The sequence below is a fragment of the Lemur catta genome, chromosome 15 (assembly GCF_020740605.2).
Source record: "Lemur catta isolate mLemCat1 chromosome 15, mLemCat1.pri, whole genome shotgun sequence".
NCBI classification, from domain to species: domain Eukaryota; kingdom Metazoa; phylum Chordata; class Mammalia; order Primates; family Lemuridae; genus Lemur; species Lemur catta.
Window position 1 is genome coordinate 47,525,179 of NC_059142.1, and position 26,008 is coordinate 47,551,186.

Genomic DNA, 26,008 nt, shown 5'->3' on the forward strand with positions numbered 1-26,008 from the left:
CTCTAATGGAAGTTTTATTTGTTCTGCAACTTTTTTTGAATACTGTATTAACTTCTTTGTTATTGCTGCTTCTCTTACTTTTGGATATTTTACATTGCCTTGTGTGTTTGAAGAGTTGTCATGGACTAACTTTTTATCTTTAATCTTGACCATGTCTAATATATGCAGCTCTGCTGAGATCTATTTGCTCTGATAAAGTATTTATGATTTCTTTTGAACACCTTATCTTTCTTAGCTGACATCTACTTATCTTTTCCTTTGAGTGATATTTTGATGTAGGGTGTTGCTTTCTATCACATCTTTGAAACCTGGAGGGACGATGCATGCAGTGTGCTTAGCTTGGGCCATGTGAAGCCTTGTTGCTTTATTCTGTGAGTCATGTCCAGTGTTTAGTATCAGTTTTCATTTTGTCTGGTAGGCAGTACATCTCACTGCCAAGGGGTGGGCACACTCTTATACCTTGGACCACACCCCAATTCAGTTCAGAGCCCTGTAAAATAGCAAGCTTTAGCATCCTTCCTCTCCAGGTGTAAGGCATTTTTCTCCTAAGGGTTTTTATTTACCTTTGCCTAGAATGTCAACTCAGTCACTCAGATACTTCTTTTTAGAGCTAATTGTCAGTATTTTATCAACTAACTTTTCCCTCATCAAAATTGCTTGTTGAGAATGGAAGTGGAGTAAGGTGTCACTCTATGTCAGTGACTTCTTTCCTTGGCCACCACATTTCTACTTCAGTTTTCCCTATTTTGTTCTGCCCTGCTCTACTAACACAGATGTTCTCTGTCTACATATCTAACCAAATCAAACTTGTATAATGTTTAATTTAAATCTCTATATGCTGATTCATTTTTTTCCACCTGATCTTTCGGTTCTGAAACAGGTGATTTAAGTTCCACTTGTATTTTTAGAGATAATTTGTGTTATGTATTTTGCTGTTGTGCATTATTTACTAAACAAAATATGAGTACTTTGACTCAAGCTGTACAAAAGTAATTCATGTAACCAAAATGTATGTTCCCGGTAATATTCTGAAATTAAAACAATTGTGAGCCTCCCATCCTCTTCGTGGATTTTACATTTTGTCAATATATTACTTTTCCTTATTTGAGACTTTAGGTCTTGAATTGGACTTTATCTGTGATTTGTGTAGCCATTTATAATTTCCTTATTTTAAAAAAATGCCTATTAAGTCATTGCCCATGACTTTGATGTGTTTATATGTGTTTATTGTAAACAATATGTAGGTGAATTTTATTTTTAACTTAATTGTCTTTTCTTATTTTATACTTTGTTTTTACTCATTGTATTTTATTTTAGTTTCTTCCAAATTTTGGCAAAGATGTAAAGCATCTTTCAGATCATCCACTGGAATTCTCCTACCCTGCTGGTGGTACAACCACTTTGAAAAACTGTTAATATCTACTAAAGGTAACATAAAATTGAATACTTTATGAACTAAACATTCCACTGCAAGGTTTGTACCTCAAAATACTTATATATGTGCACCAAAAGACATATAGAAAAGTTCATGGCAGCATTATTTAACACTCTAAAACAGGACATCATTTGAATGTCTATCAACAATAGACAAATAAATCATAGCATTTTCATCAATAGAATATTATGGCAATTTAAAAAGAATGAACTATTGTAGCAGTTATCAGATACAATAGCACCGATCATTCTAAAAAATGTATTGTTGATTACGAACAGGTACAGAATTATGCATTCTACATGATTCCATTTTTATGAAGTTCAGAAACTGGCTAAACTAATCTGTGGTATTACAGTTAAGGATAATGATTTCTTATAAGGAGGAGGTAAAGGCAAGAGGGCTTGTAGAGTCCTAGTAATGTTCTATTTCTTGATGTGTCTGGTAGTTTTTTGGAAATGCTCATTTTTAAAAATTTAGTGTCCTTATAATGATGTGTACTTTTCCATATGTAGGCTATATTTTTTAACTAAAATTTATTTTTAAAAGATACCTTTGGTAATTATATAGAGAATAGTTTACAGGAGGCAAGAGTAAAAACAGAGAGACCATTTACAGCTCTATTGCAATACTCCAGGTGAGAGATGATGAACGAACGCTTAGACAGGGATGTAGCTGTGAAGTTGGGACACACCAAACAGACTGGGAAATGTTTGACATGCACAGGGGTTGAATGCGGGAAGAGACAAATGAAGAGGAATCAAAGATGATTTAGAATTTTTTGTATGAGCAACTAGCTAGGTGGATTTTGCTGCAATAATCTACTCTATTAAGAGACAAGCAACAATTGGATTAAGGAGATGATTATATTTCAGATATGTGATTATTGAGGTCATTTTTAAATATTCAAGTGAAATTGTAAGTGAATTGTTAGAGGTATCAATCTCTGGCACAGGGGAGAGGTTAGACCTGGAGACATGTTTGAGGGGGTCATGGTTTATAGATGGCATATACCCACACATAGAGTAGATTTTAGATATATCTATGATTATCTTGGATTAATTAGAATTTTCTGGAGAGCAATATTAGTTTGCCATTTTGCTTAATACAAATATTAAAATATATTCTTAGATTTACTCAAAAATGATTTAAAAATAAAATAATATGCGCTATGTGCATACTTACAATTAAGAAGAAAAATGACCAAATGCCACTATTTTTTCTCCCATTGCGAAAAATGAATGAAATCACATACATCAAGAAAACAAGAGATGAGACATATCCAATGCTACACAGGGTCTGAAAATAGAAATATCCAGGTTGGATAAGGTTAATACTATTTAGAAAAGTATTCATACTTACCCTTTAACTTTCCAAAACTATGCTATAGCTCAGATAATTTGAAGTTCTTTGGTTTCAGTTTAATAATGTTACTGCGTTCATGAAAAAAAATCTAATAAAACCATCTTGTAATTTTTGCCACTTACTTGAATCAAAAGGTTTTGAATTATAAATATAATCTCTTCTGGATTAAAAATATAATCCATTGTTTGCATTAGAAGGAGGATCAAGAAGTACAGGAGAACATCTACCAGCGCCTGTCCAAACCAGTAAGCAGAAGGGTAGAGGCCTGAAATCCGTAGCTGGGAATGAGCTTTTTTCTGGTAAAGAAATAGAAGAGTCACCAAAAGGTTCTAAAAAGTTGAAGTTTGGGAAATTGTAAATATATAGTCATAAAAGCATTCATTTTTGTTATGTACCTTTTACAAATATTATTCTGATTTAGTGAATGACACTGCCACTTGCCACACCCCTGTTCAGAGGCATTAATGATACTAGAAACTATGATGTGACTTCATTGTCCACAGGGAAAATGCACCAACATAACTAGCTAATGTTTCATCATAGAATGACTGGGTATTGTCTCAATAAAAAGACATCCTTTCTTTTTTTTCCAAGGCTACATTTACCTTTAACATAAAGACTTACAAATTGCACACAGGTTCAACAGAAGTGAGCTTACCATTTCCTGTTAGATTTTTAAAATTTATGCTGATTATAAACATTTATAACTGGCATTTTATTTTGGGTCTAAGAAATGGTCATCTAACTAGAAAATTTTATTTAAAAGAAAAAAAACTCTTCAGGTTGGCATAAGCAAGACGTCCTCTAAATTGTTGCACTACTCTCATCGTCTTGAAGGAAATCATATTCTTTACTATGATGTTATGAAAACTAGTGTGTAGATTTTGATATTGTGACCACTATAAGCCATGTTGTTATAGTGATTGCCTTAAAATATAACTTGGACTATTTTAACAGTAAAGTATAAAAGCAATTAAAATTTTAAATCTAAAATTGAGTTTATATAAAAAGATATATTAAGAAAAAAAAGTTGGAATGCACATAAATATTCTAGAAAGGAGAGTGCATCTGAAAGGAGGCAGGAAAGAGAATGATAGTGAGGACATGTTAGAGAGAGTGACGTTTCCTACTCAATAATTGACTTAATATATATTTACACAGTATATGCCATGTGGCTGGCTTTGTGTTGATCATGGGGCACTTATGGAATGGAATAAAGGCAATAAACAAATAAATATACTGATAGCTCCATAATTAAAATTGAGTATGTGTTAAGAAGGGTGCAGAGTCACATGAGAACCTTTAAAGGGAAATGGATCATAATTAGGGGGTCAGGTCAGAGAGGGTTCCCTTGTGAAGAGATGTATGGGGTAGGGTCTGGGCAGTGAATAAGAATCATCCAGGTGATAGGTAGGAAGCACCTCAGGAAGAGAGAACAGCAGGAGAGAAGGCTCTTCAGTGGGTAGAGGTTGATGTTTTGGAGAAACTGGGAAGAAGCCAGTGTGGCTGCAGCATGGTTATCAAGGTGATAGTGTTATCAGATCAAGGTAGAAAGACACACCTGGGTGGGTCACCTATGGATTTTCAGGCTACAGCTGGGATTTCACTCCTGCTCTTTCATATGATGGGAAACTACTAAAGGGATTTAGGAAGGGAGTTGACAGGATCAGCTTTCTGTTCCTAAAATATTACTCTGTTACACTGTGTGGAAAATATAGTAACTTCCCCACAGATGTTAGTGCTTGATGTCCAAATACCCAGGCTTTGGTCCTAGGCCCCTAAGATATTTGGACATCAAGCACTGACATCTGTGGGAAAGTTACTATATGCCACGTATGGTTCTAAGTGATTCATAGGTATTATTCCACCCCATCTTCACAGAAACCTATTTCAAATAGATAAAAGTATTATGCCCACTTTACAGGTGATAAAAAGTGAGGCACAGAGTGATTAAGCAACTTTCAATGTTCACACATCTGGATAATGGAAGAGTCAGGATTTTGACTCAGGGAGGTTTAACTTAAAAAAGATGTGGGAGAAAAAGTGACAAGAGAAGTAGGAAGAAAATGGTGAATGTGTGGTGTCATAAAAGTAATGAAAAAATAGTATTTTGTGTTTCTCATGAAAGAATTTGCTGAAGGTGGGGGAAGTTTAAGAGCAAAATAAATAAAAATTAATCCAAGCCTTTCAAAAACATCTCCTGAGCATCAGCGGATGATGTCTAGGACATGAGGACATGGGAAAATGGCACCAGAAGTACCAGAGAGAGGCAGAAAGACTCGGTTACAGACTTCTTGAATTTTATACAAAAGCATCACAAAAATGAAGCTTTAAACTGACAAATTTTTTTTTCCAACAATAAGACAAAGCACCGTGGAGAGTTGGTCAGGGCTGTTAAACTGCGTAGCTTTACCACCATCTGGAATGCAGAAACCATCGCTGAGGAATGGAATAGGATTATGTCAGTGGGTAAGTGTCTGTAAATAAAATTCTAAGTGATAAACAGTTAAAAGTTATTGCTCTCTGTTAGCTGATGTGATCTACTGAGCTGTCCTTCCTGAGGTCTCACATTTGTTTAAGAAAAATAGCATTTTCCTCATATTTGGCAACTCATTATTACATTAAAACACTTGATTATTTATTGCATCAAGCACAAAAATTAGATCTACCACCTGCATGTCCATTTATGGTCATATGGGTGGGGGAGCGTTCCTTGGACATTAAAAACATGGGAGGACTTTGTTAACTCTTCTTACTTTATAGTCACTGATGCTGCTCATCGCAATGTAAGGAGTGAAGGAGGCTGCCACAGGTATCCAGAAGAAGGCGTTACTCAGGTACCCAGACTCGTCATAATCCATGTGCTCCTGAAATCATGCAGAACATGGTGAGCTGATGGCCACTGGGCATCTGCTTCATTTGTACTTTCTTAACTAAATTACTCAAATACATGAATTGGGCTAACCACTCAAAGTACTTCTCAAGGTCCTATGTGCAACTTCTCATCCATATTCATTTTCAATCCTGTGTTGCACCAACTTGGACATTTTCAACCTGTATCCTGATTTACTTATGAAGACACAAACTCAACAAAGTGATATGAATTGACAAAGGTCCCACAGTTGATAATGTGTGAGGTAGGCATGCAACTTCTACTCTCTGACTTTATGGTTACAATATTACAATTGCTTATGTACATCAAGGCTGACGTTTTCATAGACAGTAGTGATTGTGAACTGTCAATGGAAGGCTGTTTTGCTTTCAGAAACTGGTGCCAAATCAGTCCAGTTCAACATTCATGAAGAGTCACTTCCCTGGTTCAGAATTCAAATGCTTTCAGGGATCTGGCAGACATAAATTAATGAGTAGGTAGATGTTAGAAGATATGAGTAATGGGCCTTGGAGAAAAATGGTCAACATGTGATCCACATGAAGGCATTGAATTAAAAAAATCAAACCCTTGTACATGTTAAAGAGGATCCTGAGTTTTGCAACAAGCCTTGATTTGATCTATGATCAGTTGTCCCACTGCACTGCAAGTCATCTCTATCATGAGTCTTGCAGTCTCCTTACTTCTCCACACTCTTACCCTCTCCTAAAACTTGGTGCCCCTCGAAGATTTTGCAGCACATGAAATTGTTTTAATAAAGATGTATATGTGGAGATGAGGCCCTAAAAGAGGAAAAAAGGGCACCAAAGACTGCATCACCCATCTCATATCCTTGCCTGTGGACACCATTGTTGATTTTCCTGATTTGGAAGATCTCTGGGGATGGAAAATTCATAATCTATCTCAACAGCCAGCCCCCTTACTCATGACTTAGTTCATAAACAACATATTGTGTCCATATTGAATTATATCCCCCCACAGTCAGAGTCTAGTGTGGCTCAGCCTGAAGGAAACCAACAGAAAGACAGTTGATACCACCTGGGTAGTTTGGGCAGGTGTCCACAGGCAAATAGATGAGAAGAGTGGGTATAACTTGCAGGAGTTGGGAACATTTTAGGACACTCTGATAGATGGTGAAAATTGCTGAGTGATGTCAAAAGTGAGGTCTGAGCTACAGCGAGCTCTGTGCTGTAGATTCAAATAGGATAGGCTTGCAGAGTTGCAAGAGAATGCCAGGACCCGAGTGGAGAAACCAGTGGTGTGGCAATTCAAAGACAGAATTTATCTACATCTGAGCTCAAGGTCAGCTGGGCTGGAGGGCAGCAGATACTTTATAGTTAAGACATCTTTAAAGGTGGAACTCAAGTTGCTTGCTACTCCTTGGGAACATCCTATTTCTTGGTTATCCAGATAATTGATATACTCAAGTATATGAATTGATATACTCAAGTATATCAATAGAGTATAATAGATAATAAAACCCATTTGGCACCTCTGTGTGCTACAGTTTCCTCAGCTGTCTGATAATAACAATGGAGATTGAGCATCCCTAATCTGAAAATCCAAAATCTGAAACCCTCCAAAATCCAAAACTTTTTGAGCGCCAACATGACGCCACAGTGGAAAATTTTACACTTGACTTCCTATAGTGGGTTGCAGTCAAAATGCAAGTGCACAACACACAGTTTATTAAATGAATTTTGTGTTTGAACTTGGTTCCTATCCCCAAGGTATCGCATGAGGTATATGTAAATATTCCAAAATCCAAAAATATCCAAAATTCAAAGCACTTCTGGTGCCAAGCATTTTAGATAAAGGATATATACCTATAATAATAAAAATAATAACAACAACTATCTCAACATCTTGTTAGGACATTTAAATATGCTAATACATATAAATCCCATGGTAAATATCTGGTTTTGCCCTAGAGATTTTTGAAGGAAGGAGGACTGCTGAAATATGGTTTGAAAGGACAATGGTATGATGTACTTTGGAAAAGATGAGGCAACCCCTTTCATATCCTAAATCTCTGTAGCTTTCAGACAGCACACAAGAAACACTCGACAGTTCTCCTAACTCTTTCTGAAGAAGCACAGAGGTTAAACCAAGCGTAGAAGCTGGTGAACTACCTGGATGGCAACCACATCAAACAATGAGCAACACAGACTGGAGAAAGCTTGATACTGCAGACTCCTCTGCAGTAGCCTAAGGAAACTCTGCTCTACAACCTTGAATGCACCCTCATCTACAGAAGGGACTGGGTCAAGACAATCACATGTGTCACCTGAGCGGTGGTGACCACATAAGTACACGCTACCAGCAGCGGATATGACTAGAGAAAGCATGGATGTCTCCCCAGCACTATTTCTATAGGATAATCTCCATCTCTTCATCCTTCTGTTCTGCCTCCAGCACCAGCAGCACTTTACTCAGAAGGGAAAGAAAGGGGAGTGCTTCAGAGCTAGAACATCCCCCCTTTTCTATTCCAAGTTGTTAGACCATAAAAGGGAATGAAAAGGCAAACCACCCCACTTCCACCCACCCCATCCATGTCTCTTACACCACAAGTTGACCCTGTAGTGCTTGAATTTCATAGGAAATTGAAATTTTGGACTACACTGGAATAATTCCTAATAGCAAAATGTGACCACCCTGGATATTAAAAGTTGTACTGGTGACAAGAACTGCTCCTAGTTCTAATTCAGCTGGTCCCATCATCTAGTCAAAATTGAATGTTTTTTAATGGAAGCTTCTTTTGATGCATTACCAAGAAAAATAATGTTAGCAGCAATAATGGTAAGAAGTACAATTTATTGAGTGCCTATGGTTTTTCTATGTTTATATACTTAAACTAACTTGGTCAAATTAGCCTGGTGCTCACATTGCCTCATTTACTTCTTAAGAAACTTGCATGATAAAGTTTTTATCTGTATTGTTTGTGGATTGGTGAACTAAGTCCTACATAAGTCAAATTGTTTAAGAAGGCCACATAGTCTAGCCTTTAAGACTGTGACTATTTAACTATGTCCCACTACCTAGCACTGTAGATGATGACAGATCTAAGATCAAAAGTCATCATTTTTTTTCCCAATTAACTGTATTTTCTGTTGTTCCAATGATCCCCCTCATCTGAATAAGGTTATAATGTTATTTAATCATTGCTGAATAGTATGTATATAAATATATATTATACAAAGAATGACTTTTATATAAAATATAACCTTATTTAAGAATAGGTTCATAAAAATTAATATGTTATTTCAACATTTCAAGAATTTTCTTGAAAACTTCTGGTGGCTCAGTATAAGTGAGATATAACTATACTTACTACAGTAGATGTGCTTCTGTCAGTCTGAATGTGTTCAGAAGAGTTAAAAATTCCAAGTAGTCCATTGCTAATGACATCCATGAGGACAGGAAAGCAATTTAGCCTTTTCGTATTACATGCTATTGAAAATCTGTGATCCTGGAATATAATGAATATCAATTCTAACTTCTTATAAAGCAAATATAAAATTTAACGAATGAATATGGTAGAAAATCATTCAAATTTTTGATAATATAGGAAGGCCAAAGCACTAAAGGAGATTAATATCATCATCACTTGTATTATTTGATTAAATTCCCAGTATACTTAAAGGAATCCAGTATTTTGGTTTCTACATACCATAATATCAGCCATGTGGCTATGTATGCCTAAACTTAACAAAACAAAATACCTCAAATGATTTTTAGTAGCAAAACTATAAAACTCCAAAATGCAACCTCACTTTAACATGGCCACAGACTTTGTTTCAAAATGTGATACATTCATTTTCTAAGTGAAGAATGTACGGATACCTGGCAAGCAGGAGGCAGGCAGGCAGTTGTGATGAAACCATAGGTTTTCACAAATACTGAGCTTACATGTAAAATCTCTTTTAAAAGAACATATTTTATATATACATATATATAATGTGATTATTTTTCCCTCAGAGAAAAAGGATATAAGTGAAGTATTAATAATTATCTATATTGCCCCAATGTAGGCAAGATTTGAGGAAGTATTGGTGTGATCATAAATAAATCAAGTATATTATATCTAGCCTAATTATCTAAAGGAATATTTATTGATGTTAAGGCTGCCATATTTTAAAACCATTTTTCTAAGAATACTGGAAAATAATTTGATTAAGATATATTGAGGGCTAGTTGGATTGAAGGTAATTTTTTCTTTATTATAGGCATGGAAATTCTTCCTGAAAATTAACTGTGATGAGCTATAAATGTCACACTTTATGATACCTAACAGCTATGATTTGTATATTTAACATGGTTTCATGTTTTTCCATCTGACTACTATAGTGCTCTCTGATTCAAACTCCTACAGGGTCTAGGGAGGTGATATAAATGAATGAAGAAGTATGGAGAAACGGCAAACAGAAAAGCAAAGGCCAAGTCTAAACTGGGCAGTTGTTCTCAGTTCTAACTGAGAATACAATTTAAATTAATTATTGGAATGGAATCCCACTGATAATAAGATTAAAATAAATTATTCATGATAGCAGTGCATACAACTTAATAAGGAATAGAGTCAAACACTATTTCATTATGCATTGTTATACTGGAGGCTGTGGGCAAATAGTTGTAGTCCAGCCTCTCCTATATAAATGAGGACTATCCCATTTGTTTGTCCAATTAGCCTTTCATGGCAGTTGACATGAATTGTTTGAGGTGTACATCCATAGTCCATCTTTGGTGAAATGCAGCAACTAGAGTCCAACATACCTTTTCATCACCTGACACAATGATAGCACCATTGTATGAGGGCTCATCTGTGCCATTTCTAGTTCCAAGAGCATCCACTTCTAAAACTATGTTCTGTCGCCTCAGTGAATGTACAAAGTTACCAATGCTTGACCCTACCATGAAGATAAAGATCAAAGGAAACAAAAATGAAATAAAACATTGGTCAAGTAATAAACACAGAACTAAACTGCATCACATCCCTCAAAACATACCATAAAAAGGACTGTCTAAGCATTTCCTTAAAAAGGCAGAATTGATGCTATGGTACTATTATAAAATTCGTTCTGACATTATAAATATGACAAGGTTACTTTACCTTGAGACTAGGCATTTAGTTTTAATTTCTACTGGTATAAAAAATACTATTAATAATTAATGTCAACATTATAATCCTTGATGCTATTAATCTTCTATCTTCTTATAAATTTGGAACAGATTTTTTTTTTCCAGGGCTCAGCAATGCATAGACTCATAAAGACAAAAGACCTCAAAAGTCAGTCAATGATTTATCTTCCTAAATCCTCTTTGTAATGACCATTAGGGTTTAAGTTAACTTGCAGGATGTTTCTGAAACAAACTCTCCAATCTTGTATTTTTAATTTTTCAATTAACTTTCTGTTTGGCTTCACATGTGGTTTCTAAAACATACAGAATTTATTTTTTCTTCGTGTTTTTTGGGGAATCTGTTAACAAGAACAACACTTAGAAGTTGCGTTTCGGCCCCGTGTTCACCTGTTTTATTGATGACCAGTAAATGGGTCAGAGGAGCTTGTGGCTGTTGTCCTGGTGAGAGGAAGTACATATTTGGAGACAATTCCCAAGAGTAACTTTTTACATATAATTCATAGAATAGATATTCCAAAAGATGAGGGATTAAACTAATCCCCAAAAGCAATAACCTATGTGTAGAAAAATATAAAAGAAAAAAATAATTTATAATAAGCTTTGTAGGTTTTTAAGTTTGAACAGATAATGGATATAATAGAAATAAATAATAAGCACTAATCAAACATTTAAATCATGCTTTTCCTTCATTCTCTTCTTTCTAAAATGAAATGGTTCCTATGTATCTGTCTTCTCTCTCTCTCTCTCTCCCCCAAGTAGGATCCCTGGACATTTCATTCATGCTTATGAAATCTGCAGATTATGATTCCTGCTATATCATTAACACCCAGACTTACTATACTCTGAACCTTTTTCCCATCCTGTTTCCAATTTCTGTAAATTACAACATTTTCTCATTCACTTGGGCAACAAAGCCCAACCATTTCCCACTCATTTTTCTCCCTTAAGTCTCTTTTCCGATGGTTGAAAATTTCTATCTATCATATCATCATCATTGCTTGCCTCCAAACTTCCCTCTCTCTTTCACTTTCAAGTTGGCCCTTCATGATCTCTTTCCTGACCTCTTTCAATATTGTCCTAAATGATTGTTTTCACAGTCTCCATTGTCTATGATTACCAAACAATTTTGTACTATTGCCCAATTAAACTTCTTGGCATTCTGTTCTAATTGTCAATCCCCTATTCAAAATAAAAAATGAAACCTTAATAGTTTCTTATTATTCATAAAGTACAAACTCGCTAGCTCTATGTAATACATATTTTTAAAGTTATTTTTACTTTTTAATACACTCTACACTGCAGTTAACTGAAATTAATAACAGTTTTTTTAGATTTCTCATGTATCACCATACTCAGTACTTCCTTTGCCTGAATTTCCATCTTCCTGTTTCTTCTTAGCTAAATAAGTTCCATTCTCTTACACCAAATTCAAATTCTTCCTGAGCTTCTTCTCTGATGTCACTATTTGGACATAATCTTTCTCCTAATAAATGTCCTAGTTTACAAGATTATCTATTATCTAGAGCACATCTAATCACCCTCAAGGGCAGATGGCATGTCTGATTTATTTTGATATATGTTACAATGTTACAATATGAGCATCATCATAGCTCACTGCAACTTCCAACTCCTGGGCTCAAGTGATCCTCCTGCCTCAGCTTCCCTAGTAGCTGGGACTACAGGCATGCACCACGATGCCCAGCTAATTTTTTTCTATTTTCGGTAGAGATGGGATCTTGTTCTTGCTCAGGCTGATCTCAAACTCCTGATCTCACGTGATCCTCCTGGCTTGGCCTCCCAGAGTGCTAGGATCACAGATGTGAGCCACTGCGCTTGGTCTTGTACAATCATTTAATAATAGAGTGTTGCATAGAGGTGTTCACAGATATTTTTGGGTGAATGAGTGTTCTCAGTGGAGAGCTGAGCTTATGCAAGGAGATAGTACTCGATGACGAGGATAAGCTAGAGGGGTGTTAATCTTACAGTGGACTCCAGGCATGGTTGTGAAGCCAAAGCAGAGACTACTAGCACACAGTCTCAAGACGCAATAGAAATTCTGCCTAAGTTTCCGGACTGTCAACTGCAATGTTGACTCTAACCTGAGCTTCCCGCCTGCTGCTCTGCCCTACAGATTTCAGATTTGCAGTCCCCATGATTCCTTAACATAAATATCTTTATATATATGTATGTCCTGTTAGTTCCATTCTCCTGGGGAATCCTGACATAAAGATTTTGGTATCTTGGGGAAAGAAGAAATGGAGGTCTTGGGATGGGACCAAAGTGCTAACACTCATATGCTGTAAAGAACTACTTCAACCCATTGGTAAGAACAAAATCTGTGTGAAATTAAAAGAAAAATCCCAGTCTTTATCTGTTTTAATTATTTGTCCACATGATTAAAAATGATTTCTTCAATTAAAAGATGATTTATTTGTCTAAAAGACCATATATATGCATTTGCTGGGATTTATTTTGTCTGAGGTGTTTTTTTTTTATGCTATGTGCTCTTAAACTTATTTATGTTAAATAAGTTAAATTATTTTGAGTTCACAGACTAAACAAATCTGAAACATTCAGATACTCACATAGTCAACAGGCTCTTTCTTTCATTCTTTAACTTTAGGAAGCGAACTTTTGCTATTGCACAGACCTGCTGCCTCCAGAGCGCCATGCCACTGATTGTTTTCCCGGTTTCACTGAGGGAAGACAAAACTTGTTCCAGCCCAACAGGGCTTCCCATGTCTTTTGCTCCATCGCTTTGTAATTGTCCCCCGATTTCTATATCTAAAACATAAGATCAGTATTTTATAAAGTGCTGTTTCAGTTGTGCATTATTTAGCTTTTCCTATGATCATCTTTTCAACCAAAAGCGTCAAAGTCACCATTTTGGGACAAGATGCAAGTAATCTAACTCATGGCATAATTAGAGCAACTATTGAAGAAATGGAAAAGAAGCAAAGAGTATTGATATAATGAAAGAAAATCTTGTGTTTTCTGATTTTAAAATCCCTCTGTCTGCAGCTTTACAGGACTTAATTCATTTTAGGGAAACAAATGAAAAGAAACTCATAAACCTATTTCTTATAAGAGATAAACTATCTTAATATGTCTGACCAAGATGGTAGAATTAGCCTATGTAGAAGCCCCTCCTCCTCTCTCCAAGAACATAAAAATGATAGAGATGATATTTTTAATATAGCCATGGTTAACAACAAGATAAAAGTTACCTCTTTTGAAGAGAAGTCTAGAGAAAATGCCTATCTTTAGACTTCTAGAAAGCTGTAATATATGAATGCTAACGGTTAAATATAATCACTTAAAAATGTGTCAAGTATATAACTTCAAATATGAATAAAATAAGGAAAGAATGATGTGAGAACAATACTTGATCAATAAAAATATCCCAAAATTACAAAAATAAAGAGCACAGTAAAGAGTAAACACAGTACAATGAGAGTAAAGAAGAAACAAATATCTTAGAAGCAACAAGAGAGTAAAGACAGAATACTTTCCAAGGAATAACAATTAGGCTTGAGTGTAGATATTTCAACAGCAAGAACTGAATCTTGAAGACAGTGGAATAATATCTTCAAAATGCTATAAGAGATACCATATGTTCTCACTTATAAATGGGAGCTAAGTTATAGGTATGCATGGCCATACAGAATGGTATAATGGACATTTGAGACTCAGAAGGTGGAGGGTGGGAGGCCGGTGAGAGATGAAAAATTAACTATTGGGTATAACGTACACTTATTTGGGTGACAGGTACACTAAAAGCCCTGATTCATACTATACAATTCACCCATGTAACAAAAAAACCACTTGTACTAACTAAATCTATTGAAACAATTTTTTTTAAAAAAGAAAAGTAATTGTCAATGTAAACTCAAATGTTCTTTTCTCTATAACACATATTCAGGTAATATTAGTATTACAGCATATACTTATCATCTGCTCCATGAGCAACTAGTGTTTGTACATTGCTGTATTCCACTGAGATACATTTTTTCTGTGCTTTAAGTTTTCCCAAGAGCATCCTGAATTGTAGCACTAACAAAAGCATATAATCTTGTCATTCAAAGCATATGTTCAAGATAAAATATTGCACAGAAAGATATGATTCAGATTTCTTTTTTTTCTTCCTTTATTATTATTTTTTTACATATATATGTGTATATATATATATATATATATATATATTTTTTTTTTTTTTTTTACCTGATTCATCAAGAGTTGATTTTCCTTCTAATTTCAGGAACACTTCATTCAAAGTTGTTATGGAAACACCATAGTTCTCAATGCCTTGGTTAGAATACTTATCAAGATCCCTGTATAGGTCTTAAGGAAGGCACAAAAATAGACCAAAAGAATATAATATATATTGAGACTGATAATAACCATATTTTTTTAAAATGAAAATATTAATAGGCCAAATGTGCTCATCATAAACAAAACTGTTATAGATGTTCCCTTCTAAAATTAAAAAAATAATGCAGTGTATTTTTTAGTTTTCACATTGCTTCGATTATAAAAGTTTAATTTAAACATTTACCTTTTTATTCTTAGAAAATTACATACTTTCTTAAAAAAAAACTTATTTAGTATATTTTAAAAAATTTATTTTTGTTATATTAATATTATAGGGAGTGTTTAATTCTGAACCCCAATCATTTAAAAAATATTTTCTGCAGACTAAAAATTCATACTTTTATGTTAGGATTGTTAGGCAACTGTGATAACAAATGCAAAATAACTGATGTTAATGGAAATAATTAAGTGCCACAGAATCTTCCCTAGATCAAATATGTATAAATTAAAGGAAAAGACAAGGTGTGAATGTAACTTTGCACACTCTCTCTCTTCCTCCTCCCTTCTCTCTTTCCCCTCCTCTTTCTCTGTGTCCCTCTTTGTTTTAGCTTCTGACCATGGTGTGAAAATTACACGGGAGCCTTGAAAGAGGTTGGGTGCTTTTGAGGGATTAGCAGGTTCTTTTGAGAGATAATTTTTTAAAAAGATGTTGGGAATGATCCTTGAGCTGTTCAGGAAAACTGAGAGTTGGAAAAAAGATAAACTAATTCAAATATTGGGAGAATTAAAGGCTTTTATCTTAATTACAAATGAAGAAAAATAGAGATATATTGATAATTTATGAGTTCCTAAATCTACCTAACTTTTGGTTCTTTTCACTTTCTCTAAACTGGTCATCCTCTTTGGAATGCATTTAATAAGTAATCAGGCAAAACTTTGTTGAGTGGTCATCACAAAGATTTCTGTTTTCATAAATGACACATATTTCAAAGATATTGTGTATGCATTTTGTACCATTACTTCACTGATTCTAAGATAAATACATTTTATCACCTTTTAACATGAGGATGAATAATAAATGATGGTAAATCATATTTTAAATGGCAGCATTAGTTCTTTCTGTTTCTTCATTAGTGGTACATGCTGTAGTTGAAGGTTTTTACACCTGATGAAGTACCATAGGTACTACACATCAGGTATTATTCCAAGTACTTTATGTATACTTAATAGTTTGATAATGAATTTAAATATATTAATCATTTAATCCTCATCATAACTCCAGAGTACTGTTGCAATTTCCTTTTTACAAATGAAGAAATTGAGATAAAGAAAAGTAGTATAACTTGTTTGGGATTATAGAGCTAATAACGGCATAGATGGGATTTGAATCTAAACTGTCCAGCTCTATCATTTGGGTGTCCAATCACCACAATATATTGTGTGATGCTGTGTTTCTTTACTGACTATGATTATGGCAGGCTTATTGATTAAAGTGTGCAGCAATGGCACCACTATTAATGTAAACACATTTTATAGGCTACACTTAAAAAAAAAAAAAAGCAATCTACCCCTAAACTTTCGGGAAATAAAACAGTGCATTGGGAGACGCAACAGAAAAATGGTAACAGCAGTGGCCCTCCAGGCTTTCATATTTGCAGCAAAGTTGTGAATCTTAGAATGTTCGGCAGCATGCAGGTTGATCTTAACTATTTTCAGTAACTTAGATTATACCATTAGGTTATGGTGTTCATAAAACAATCTACATATTGTGTACAATTTCCTTAGTCTCCTTCAATAGTCTGGCACTGTTTTTGCAGACTCCTCCTAGCCTGACCACACTCTCTCACTCATTGTTGAAACAAATTTCCCCAATAATCCTAATTTTAGCTTACCGCTAGCCTGCACCACTTAATTGCACATGTTGTGACTTGAAGTACGCTTAACAACTACGTGTCGTGGTTTACCCATAAGTGACATGGAGATAATATAAGGACTAATAGTAGAAATGGCCTTGGGGTTGGGAATATTAAATGAGTTAATGCATGGTACCACATACTTAGCAAGCATTAAAACTAGCCATCATTCTTATCACTATCATTATTGTTAGAAATGCCATTCCCAAATCATTCTGTGGTCTCTACATTTTGTTACCTGGAAATTTGTTTGTCCTTTCCAAAGGCAAAATATATACAAGTTTTTCTTCACTTTGTGCTGTTAATTTGGCATCAGGGATGTGCTGTTTAACCAGTGATGTTATATTCTCTGGGTTACACATTTCATTCAGATGTAAACTAACATTTAAAAAGAGTAAGTTAACATTACTTTTATCCAACACTACTTTAAAAACAATTTCCTAACTAACTATGTAGTATGTATTTGTCACTTCACTAATATTTATGAGCCAAAAATTGTATAATTTACTGGACAAAGCAAGATATAAAATTACAGTTGTAGTCCAAACTGTTTATACAGCATGGCAGAGGAACTAGTGTACAGGATGACTAGAATCAGATAACTCAAGGACTCTTATTTGGAGAAAAGAGGTATTAAGCCAGATATTGGCTTAGGGTAAGGTATAGTGGAATGTTTAATTTTGACGAGATTTATTCAAAAACCCATGCGTGGTTCATTTTAGTTAGAGAATATTGATTCAATTAGATGGTAGCAAGCAATAATGATGGAATGGTAAATTTGATCAGATTAAGTGCTCACAGTAAATAATGGAGGAATCCATTCAACCAGTGGGTATGAAGTGATTTGAATTATTTTTTAAGAAATATTAATATTTTAGTGCAAGGTATAGAAAGCGGTTCACATTACACCTATAATCTTGATCCAAAGACTCTACCACTTATAAACCAGGTAAAATTGACAGATTATTAAAACTGTCTGACGTGCTATCATCACTTGTCAAAAAATATAATCATAATATCTTCTCAGAGTTATTTGGAGTATTAAATATGATAATACGAGTTTTCTATATGCAAATATCTTAGTAAGTACCTAAAGCATGGCCAACTCTTAATAAATGATAGGCCATTACTTAATAATGGTAATAATTAAGGAAGAGGAGGAGAAACAAAAGAATGAGGGAGAAATGGTGGAGAAAAATGAAGCCAGGGAGAATAGAGAGGAGGGTATTGAAATTGCCAAGATGAACAAAAATAAACATCAAAAATACAATAAGAGAAAGGGTTATAATATCAATAAATTTCTCTTAGCAACACGTTATGAAAATATTTTCCAAAAACTTTATTTAAGCCTAGACTAATCATCATTATATTCTCAATGTCTATAATCTCACATACCCTACCTTCTAGCTAAAAAAAAAAAGAGGGCAATTGTGACTTAGTTCTTACACAGCTCTTTTAAATTGAACTTAGTAATTATGCAGTCTACTTTGACATATTGATACTGATAGCACCTGCCCCCAGCATTTTCAGCGTGTTCCAACACATCTCCCACATTCAGGGTTATACCTTAAATGGTACCCAATGCCCCATTTCTTCTTTAGGAACAGAGAAGAGCCTGCACACTTCAGCCTCCCATTGGATATGAACACCTTCCTATCTATACAGAGAGAACCAAAAGATACATTGTATTAAGGAGTTATTCCTTTACAATTTATAAAAGAATAAATCCATTAATAAGTAATGTATTTTAGGAGCATGACACAGTAACATAGATACATATCATCCTGGCCACATGTAAACCACTTTCTTTGTTATCCAACAACTACACTGAAAAATTGTTATTAATAGTTTATTCTCTAGCATATTTAGAAAAATCATCATGCATTTAAAGGATCTGTTTCCAGTCAACTGACATTAATACTGAATAAAACAAATGACATGTTTGAGAATATGCTACATATTTCACAACCAGTTGGCTCTGCAATGGGATCAGAATACTTCCCTGGGACAACGTACTCTGCGATGCAGACGCTCAAAGGAATGAGAGCAAAATTCTCCTGTCTTGACCCATAGCAGCCCCCATTGAAACACAGCTGTGGAACATATCTACTCCTATGCCACACATGTCCCTAATTTCTCACTAAGATGCACGAATAAGACCAAAAATTACCAGCCAGGATGTCAGCCTCATCCATAAACTGGGTACTGAAGAGAATTACTCTGTCTGATTTCCCCTCTTTCAGGAGATTCCACACTCGGTGTCTTGAAAGAGGATCCAATCCAGCAGTTGGTTCATCCAATAGCAAAACCTGGATAGTAGGAAAGCACATGAAATAAAAATTCTCTTTCAGGCAAGTTTCTTTTTAAAAGCACTATACTTATAAAAATATTAGAGAGAATATAATACCTCAGTACTGAATAATTCATTGTAAAAATTCTCTTAAATTTATCATTTGCAAATTAAGCTGGATCTAATAAAATAGTTTTATAGTCTTCAATCTGATTTCACCAGTAATTTTAGTTGGACTTACCTGAGGATCTCCTAAAATGGCAATCCCAAAAGTGAGTTTCCTATTTTGTCCACCGCTTAAATTTTGAGCAAGAATGTCTTGAATATTTTCCATCTCTAAGTTCCGTAAAACTTGTTGTACCTAACGAAATAAAGAATGTTTACTCTAAAACCCAGAATGTTTATTTAAAAATACTATCATTTTTCTGTTCTTTACAAACGGACTTTTTGTCTAACATTTAAATGATGAATTGTGTAGAAATAACACAAATACATTTAGAATTTTCTGGTTAAACAATTTCATTTTCAGGGTTGCGTGACACCCTACTTGTTCATATACCTGTTGCCCCACTTCATGTGGCAGAATCCCTTTTATTTTAGCAAACAGCCTGAGATTTTCTCTCACAGTGAGAAAGCCAAATTGCACATTGGACTGTGGACAAACTCCGGTAAGCTTTCTGACAGTTTCCAAGTCAGTGATTTCTGAAAGTGCGTGATTATAGATAGTGACCGAACCTGTAAGCAGAAGGTTACCATCAGGACAATGTGTCAAGCTTCACTGAAGATATTTTTAAGTGGAAACAATGTATGTCAATTATTAGATTCATTTCAACATATTTTACCTGTAAGGAATACACAATTGACTGATTAAAAATGTAATGTTCACAATAACATTTGATCTAGCTAGAATGCTAATTAGTATCTGAATAATCATAAAGCTACTTGTGAAATATTTAAAACACAAATAACATCTTCCTAAATAAATATAATACAATTCAATAAAAGAATAGCAAACAAACTTCTAAAATTTTTCTTTTAAATACCTGGGTGTAACAAGTAGTTAATGAAACTAGTGAAGTTAACTAATGAAACTAACCAGTAAAATGCACAGTTAATTCATTTAACTATGTACTTGTCCCCGGATAATTGTGCTCTCACCTGATGTTGGAACCGACAGCCCACTAAGTATGTTTAACAAGGTGGTTTTTCCAGCTCCACTGTGACCAAGGAGAGCAGTGATCTGGCCTTCATATATGTCAAACACCAGACCTGGCATGATGTTAAAAAAATTTCACTCAGATTCTACATAGTAACTTTACTTCCCTGAAATTTTTATAATTTCTCACAGCTTGAATAGTATCACTAACCAAATATGGTGATACTAACAAAACATACTAAATATGCTAAAATATAATTTATATATAAAATAATATATACTATTTTAATTAGTATAATATACTAAAATAAAATTTACCTTAAAATATTTTCTTTTAAAATTATATCTCATTTGATACACATTCGATGGCTATAGCATTGTCAATGATATGTCATTATGTGATTAACAATTTTTGAATAAAAGCAGTTTTTCCCACACTTGGTATAACTTTTATTTTTAAAAATTCACATATAAGTGGACCTGTACAGTTCAAACCCATGCTGTTTAAGGGTTAACCATACACTTGTTTTTTATTGTCAACATTTTTCTAAAAAATTGTTTTATTTTGTCATATTTAGTTGAATAAAAGCAGTTTTATCATTAAAGAAAGCCTGCCTATAATAAAGAAAGCCTGCCTATAATAAAGACAGCTTTAGGATTTAGGACTAGAACGTTTGATGAGTTGGAAATAAAGAATTTCTCAATACTATCATAAATATTTCAAACCCTGTAAGATTCTTAATGTTAAATACTTTTTAAGATTGTCATATGGTTTTTTATTTCCTCGGAAGGAAATATAATGTGTTCAGATAAAGAAGAGTCATAATATCTGGAATATCTGTTCTTAATCCCTACCGAGATGCTACAACAGTGAGGCAGTCACTAAATCAAGCAACCATGCTAAACATGTTATTTTATTACCTTTCAAAGCTTCTATTTTTTCACGCTTTCCTGTATATTCTTTTTTAAGATTTTTGATTCTGAAAAACAGAGGGAAATGTTTTCAGGAAATTATGGAGATGGGTAGAGGATTAATAAATCGAGTCTCTGAGGCTTGAGCAAAGCCTCAAAGAAAATCTGGAAATTCTTGGCTTTCACACAGGCACCGGCAGAAGCACCCAGGGCATCTCATTACAAGCAGCATTTCTTATCGTTTGAAATTGAACTGGCTAGAACACAGAGGGCAGAGCTAATGCGTGGAAATACGTATGTTGCCACAAGGCTTGTGACAAGTGACTGAATATGAGGAAAGCTCGAGATTAAATCAATGATGGGGTAATACTAAGGTGGAGGAAAGAAAAGAAACAGCACACTGTAACAGAAAGGTCAGGGCTTTGGGGTCCAGTTATTCTGGGTAAAGTCCCAGTTGTGCCACCCACTAGCTCTGTTACAAATGCTATGTATTCAAAACTCATTGAGTCCAGTTCTTCAACAGTAAAATGGGGATGATGACATTAACTATCATATAGGATTGAATTATAGAGTAAATAAGATAATATATGTAGAACACAAACTGCTTGGAGCAAAGTAAACCTCCAAAGAAGATGAGAGAGGAGGAAGAAGATGAGGACAAGGACTCAAAGCCAAGAGAGATTTTAAAAAAAAATAGTGCATAGAAAAAGATTTAAAATGAATTGAATGTTTACTATAAACCAGACCCTGTGCATTTTACCTGCATTATTTTCTTACATTATCACAACACACCAGCAGTTAGGTTGTATTAGCCTGCTCATGTTCCTATAACAGAATACCAAAATATTGGGTGGCTTGAAGAATAGACATTTATTTCTCACAGTTCTAGAGGCTGGGAAATCCCAGATGGAGGTATCGACAGATTTGTCTTCTAGTGAGGGCTCCCCTTCTGACTCGCATGCAGCCGCCTTCTTGCTATGTCATCACATAGCAGAGAGAGAATGCAAGCTCTCTTGCATCTCTTCTTATAAATACAGTAATCCCATCATGAAGGTCTCACCTTCATGATCTCATCTAACCCTAATTACCTTCCAAAGGCCCCATTTTAAGTACCACCACTTTAAGAGTTTGTGTTTCAACATATAAATTTTGAGGGAACACAATTCAATCCATAGAATAGGTACAATGCAGTTAAATATGGAAGTAACTATGAAGAAGATGGGCATTCAGGTACAACAGCTTTGGAGTTGAGCATATATGAGTTCAAATACTGTCTCACTTCCTAAACTGTGTGGCCTTGGGCAAGTTGCTTGGCTTTTCCTATCCTCTCTTGACCCATCTTTTCTTTTGCAGGCAATAATAGGTATCAGCTTGCCTTATTCCTTCATTTCATCTAAGCAATATGAATAATGAGCTTTTTCCATATATTTGGATGGAATTTAGCTTTAGTGTTTAGGCAGTAGATTCTGGATTAGGTTGAATCTGCTCTGTAATTGGTACAGTAATAAATTTTAATTGGCATTTCATTCTTTTGCCTTCTATACTGAGAGGTGATTATGAGCCCAACTGGCTTGACCTCTAGAACAGAATAACCCAGAGCTCCCGAGCTCTCTCCACTGGTCTGTTGGATGTAGTACAGGCCACAGCAACAAAACAGGACAGGCAGTCTTGAGTAGCCATGCCACAGGCAAAACCTTCTAGACTATCCTGACAGTCAGCTATGTGAGACTCTGCTCCCAATGCCTCTGCCCATTGAATGGGGATAATTTTTCTAGAGCATAAGACTAATCTTGTTACCCACACTTCAAAAACCTTCAATACCCTCCTCCTTGCCCACTGAATAAACAAAAATGCCTTCTTTCATCATTCAAGGCTTTCTATGACTCTTCTGATGGGACCGAATTCTGACGTAAGCACTACAAACAATATAAAACTTAGGGTTCCAGCTTAAAGGGAATCACAATTTCTGAGAACATAGCATTGATTCACGAGGAATGGGAGAATAATACTCTTTGTTGTCTGGTCATATTGGACCTATGTTTTAAGAAACTAAATGTTTAGAAACTATAAATATCATAAATGTTCAGAGTTAAAATACATTAGTGGACGGGGTGGATCCGAAAGGTTTTATTGAGGAGTGAGGTGAACAAAACATTGAATAATTAGCAAAATTTCAGCAAAGATCTAGGGCATTAGAGATTTCTAGCTGTTTGAAAATCAAAGCAACCAGCATTGGACAGAACACTTACATCATCTCAGAGGGAAGATATGCACATACGCACGGCACTAGTACTCTTAACTTCTCATGTTTCCTTCCCTTCTCTCTGGAATGTCTCTCTTCCTTTTATGCATTACTTGCCTTTTCTCCTCATCTTATGATAAGCCAGGAAAGGCAGACGAAAGGGACAAAGTGAATGACCAAAAAAAGGGTGCAGGGAATGACAAAAGAGTTGATGGCTGTGTTTGTCACAAAGAGAGCAGCAGAGAGAGAAAAGCATGAAGAGGAGAAACAAGAGAGACAATGAGGAAAATGGAAATTTGAAGATTATTTTTTGTTGATGGTTGTTGCTATAACATGAAAATATATATGTAAATGCTGAAAATGTGAGACAACAAAATACTATGAAAAATGAGTGTATCCTTTCACGAGTGCAGCAGGCTGGGCATAGGTGGGTTCAAAGGGACACAAAAGGCTATCTTCGCACATAGTGTTGTGCCTGATAGATCGCTGGTCTCTGACCTGTTCTCCATTTGCACCTCTATGCAATTTATTTGTTACCTGATGCCTTCTTTCCCATGGAATTCTGGAGACACTGGTTCGAAACAGTCATTAGATGAAGGATCAGAATCTATTTCATTCTCAAGGACCACATGATTAACTCTTTGGTGTTGAAACCAAAAAGAAGACTTCAGGAAAAAAAAGGGAGAACGTTGATGTCCATATTCAGCTACATGAGCAGGAGGAAATTAAATAATGTGTCAGTTACTTCAGTGATTCCAGTCACCCTAGGTCAGCATGTCAATGCAACTCCTTTGATACTAAAACTGAACTCACATTATCATATTAAGGTATTAATCTTTTAATGTGCTTTTGACATATATAGAACAGTCAGGAAAAAATAACTGAGATGTTACCATGTAGTATGTTGTTTCTAATATGAGAAGAAGGTAGCATTGTTAACTAAATTAAAAGCTCCTCAAAGTGGAGTGAGATGTTTCAGGAGGAATTTAAATCTACTATTAAAAACAACTTTTACTTCAATTTAGCCAGTTACTTGGTTGTGTTTCCCAGAGTTTCTGGCTATGCTCAAAAATAGTCGTTGTGTCATTGTGCTGGCAGTTTTGTGGTTTCCTTCATTTACATTAGATAAAGTCCATACTCCAAGTATGATAGTAAATATCATAACAATAATGAGAAACCTTGAAATTTCTTACTTTGGAGGTTTCTAAAAAATCAGAGAGCTATTACTCTGTATCAGTCCTCTCAGAAACATGATAGACAAAGTTATTCAAATGGTCCTTTCCTTCCTTTCATCTCCCCATTTCTCTTTCTGCCTCTTCCCTAACATTTATCTAGTATATACTAGGAAATGACAGGCAAACTCCAGAGATGCACAAATAAAGACCTTGTTTCTCCATAAAAGAGGCTATGCATTCAGTATACAATGAATAAATATTGTGCTATTGTCTAACAAGTGAGTTAAATGGGGAAGCACTTAAAGATTTCTAAGATCAAATATCAAGCACTAGCATTCTTTATCTAGTTCTGATAAAAACACTAACAGTATAATTATCCATAATCTCTTGCAAGTGTTTCTTTTTAAAAAGAAACACACTAACGTGTTATAGTAGAGCACAGTTGTAGAAAGTGATTCTATAAACAAAGTGTAGAATATCATTAGGCTTCTATTAGAAATTTTGAAAAAAAATACTTGCTAATTTATATTAAATACATCATAGAGTTATTTTAAAGAAATGTAATTAATAATTGTGTTGAATTATAAACATATTAATACTTACTGGGCAAAATTTTGTCAAAATACAATGTCAATACCAAATAGAGAAGAGCATCAAAAATCAGCATGAAAAGAGTAGCTATTATTAGGTACGGGTTGTTCAAAGAATTCATATGGGCATTGGAATTCACATCATAGTCCAAATGTATAAGCTGAAAAAAAATAAGTTTAATTAAAAAGGATTAATATGGCATTAAGAATTATTATTGTCTTATATCTACACTGGCTTTGCAAAGATAAATAAGACAAAATTCCCATCTTTGCAGAGCTCAGATCTACTGGAAGATAATTTCAGTAGCAATGGAATTATCTAACTACAAAGCATCTTGGGAAGTTAACAGAAGTTGGTACTGAGAACTAAGAAACCCACAGGCAGCGCCAGGTAAGTCTTCTAAGAGGAAGTACAAACTCAATGAAGGTTTGAGCTGGACCTAATGTAGGACTTTGTCAGGTTTAGGATGGGGAAAAGGAGGGCATTCTGAACAGGGGACTCCATTTCAGAATAAAAACTTGGAGGGATAAAAATACTTCAGTATTTGGGCAGAAGACAGAATAATTTCTCACTGATCTATAGGAGAATACAATGA

At 34.8% G+C, this 26,008-nt stretch overlaps 1 protein-coding gene and 1 long non-coding RNA gene across 2 annotated transcripts in view; one reads left to right on the forward strand and one right to left on the reverse strand.

Annotated features, from left to right (window-relative positions):
• Positions 1-26,008, reverse strand: part of ABCA9 (ATP binding cassette subfamily A member 9) — a 59,421-nt gene that overhangs the window by 17,823 nt on the left and 15,590 nt on the right. Inside the window, exons 10-26 of the mRNA XM_045569519.1 lie at positions 25,426-25,573; positions 24,185-24,353; positions 21,415-21,473; positions 20,496-20,606; positions 19,897-20,072; positions 19,579-19,698; positions 19,218-19,356; positions 18,614-18,704; positions 17,286-17,425; positions 15,045-15,164; positions 13,409-13,607; positions 11,211-11,377; positions 10,458-10,591; positions 9,019-9,156; positions 5,554-5,664; positions 2,920-3,093; positions 2,618-2,731 (exon numbers count right to left, since the gene is read on the reverse strand). Of these exons, the coding sequence (XP_045425475.1) occupies positions 2,618-2,731; positions 2,920-3,093; positions 5,554-5,664; positions 9,019-9,156; positions 10,458-10,591; positions 11,211-11,377; positions 13,409-13,607; positions 15,045-15,164; positions 17,286-17,425; positions 18,614-18,704; positions 19,218-19,356; positions 19,579-19,698; positions 19,897-20,072; positions 20,496-20,606; positions 21,415-21,473; positions 24,185-24,353; positions 25,426-25,573 (2,310 nt within the window). The remainder of the gene's footprint in view (positions 1-2,617; positions 2,732-2,919; positions 3,094-5,553; positions 5,665-9,018; positions 9,157-10,457; positions 10,592-11,210; positions 11,378-13,408; positions 13,608-15,044; positions 15,165-17,285; positions 17,426-18,613; positions 18,705-19,217; positions 19,357-19,578; positions 19,699-19,896; positions 20,073-20,495; positions 20,607-21,414; positions 21,474-24,184; positions 24,354-25,425; positions 25,574-26,008) is intronic.
• LOC123650618 lies at positions 2,993-5,640 on the forward strand. The gene is made up of 3 exons (XR_006739439.1): positions 2,993-3,042; positions 5,161-5,266; positions 5,561-5,640. It is a non-coding gene; the product is annotated as an uncharacterized LOC123650618 (long non-coding RNA).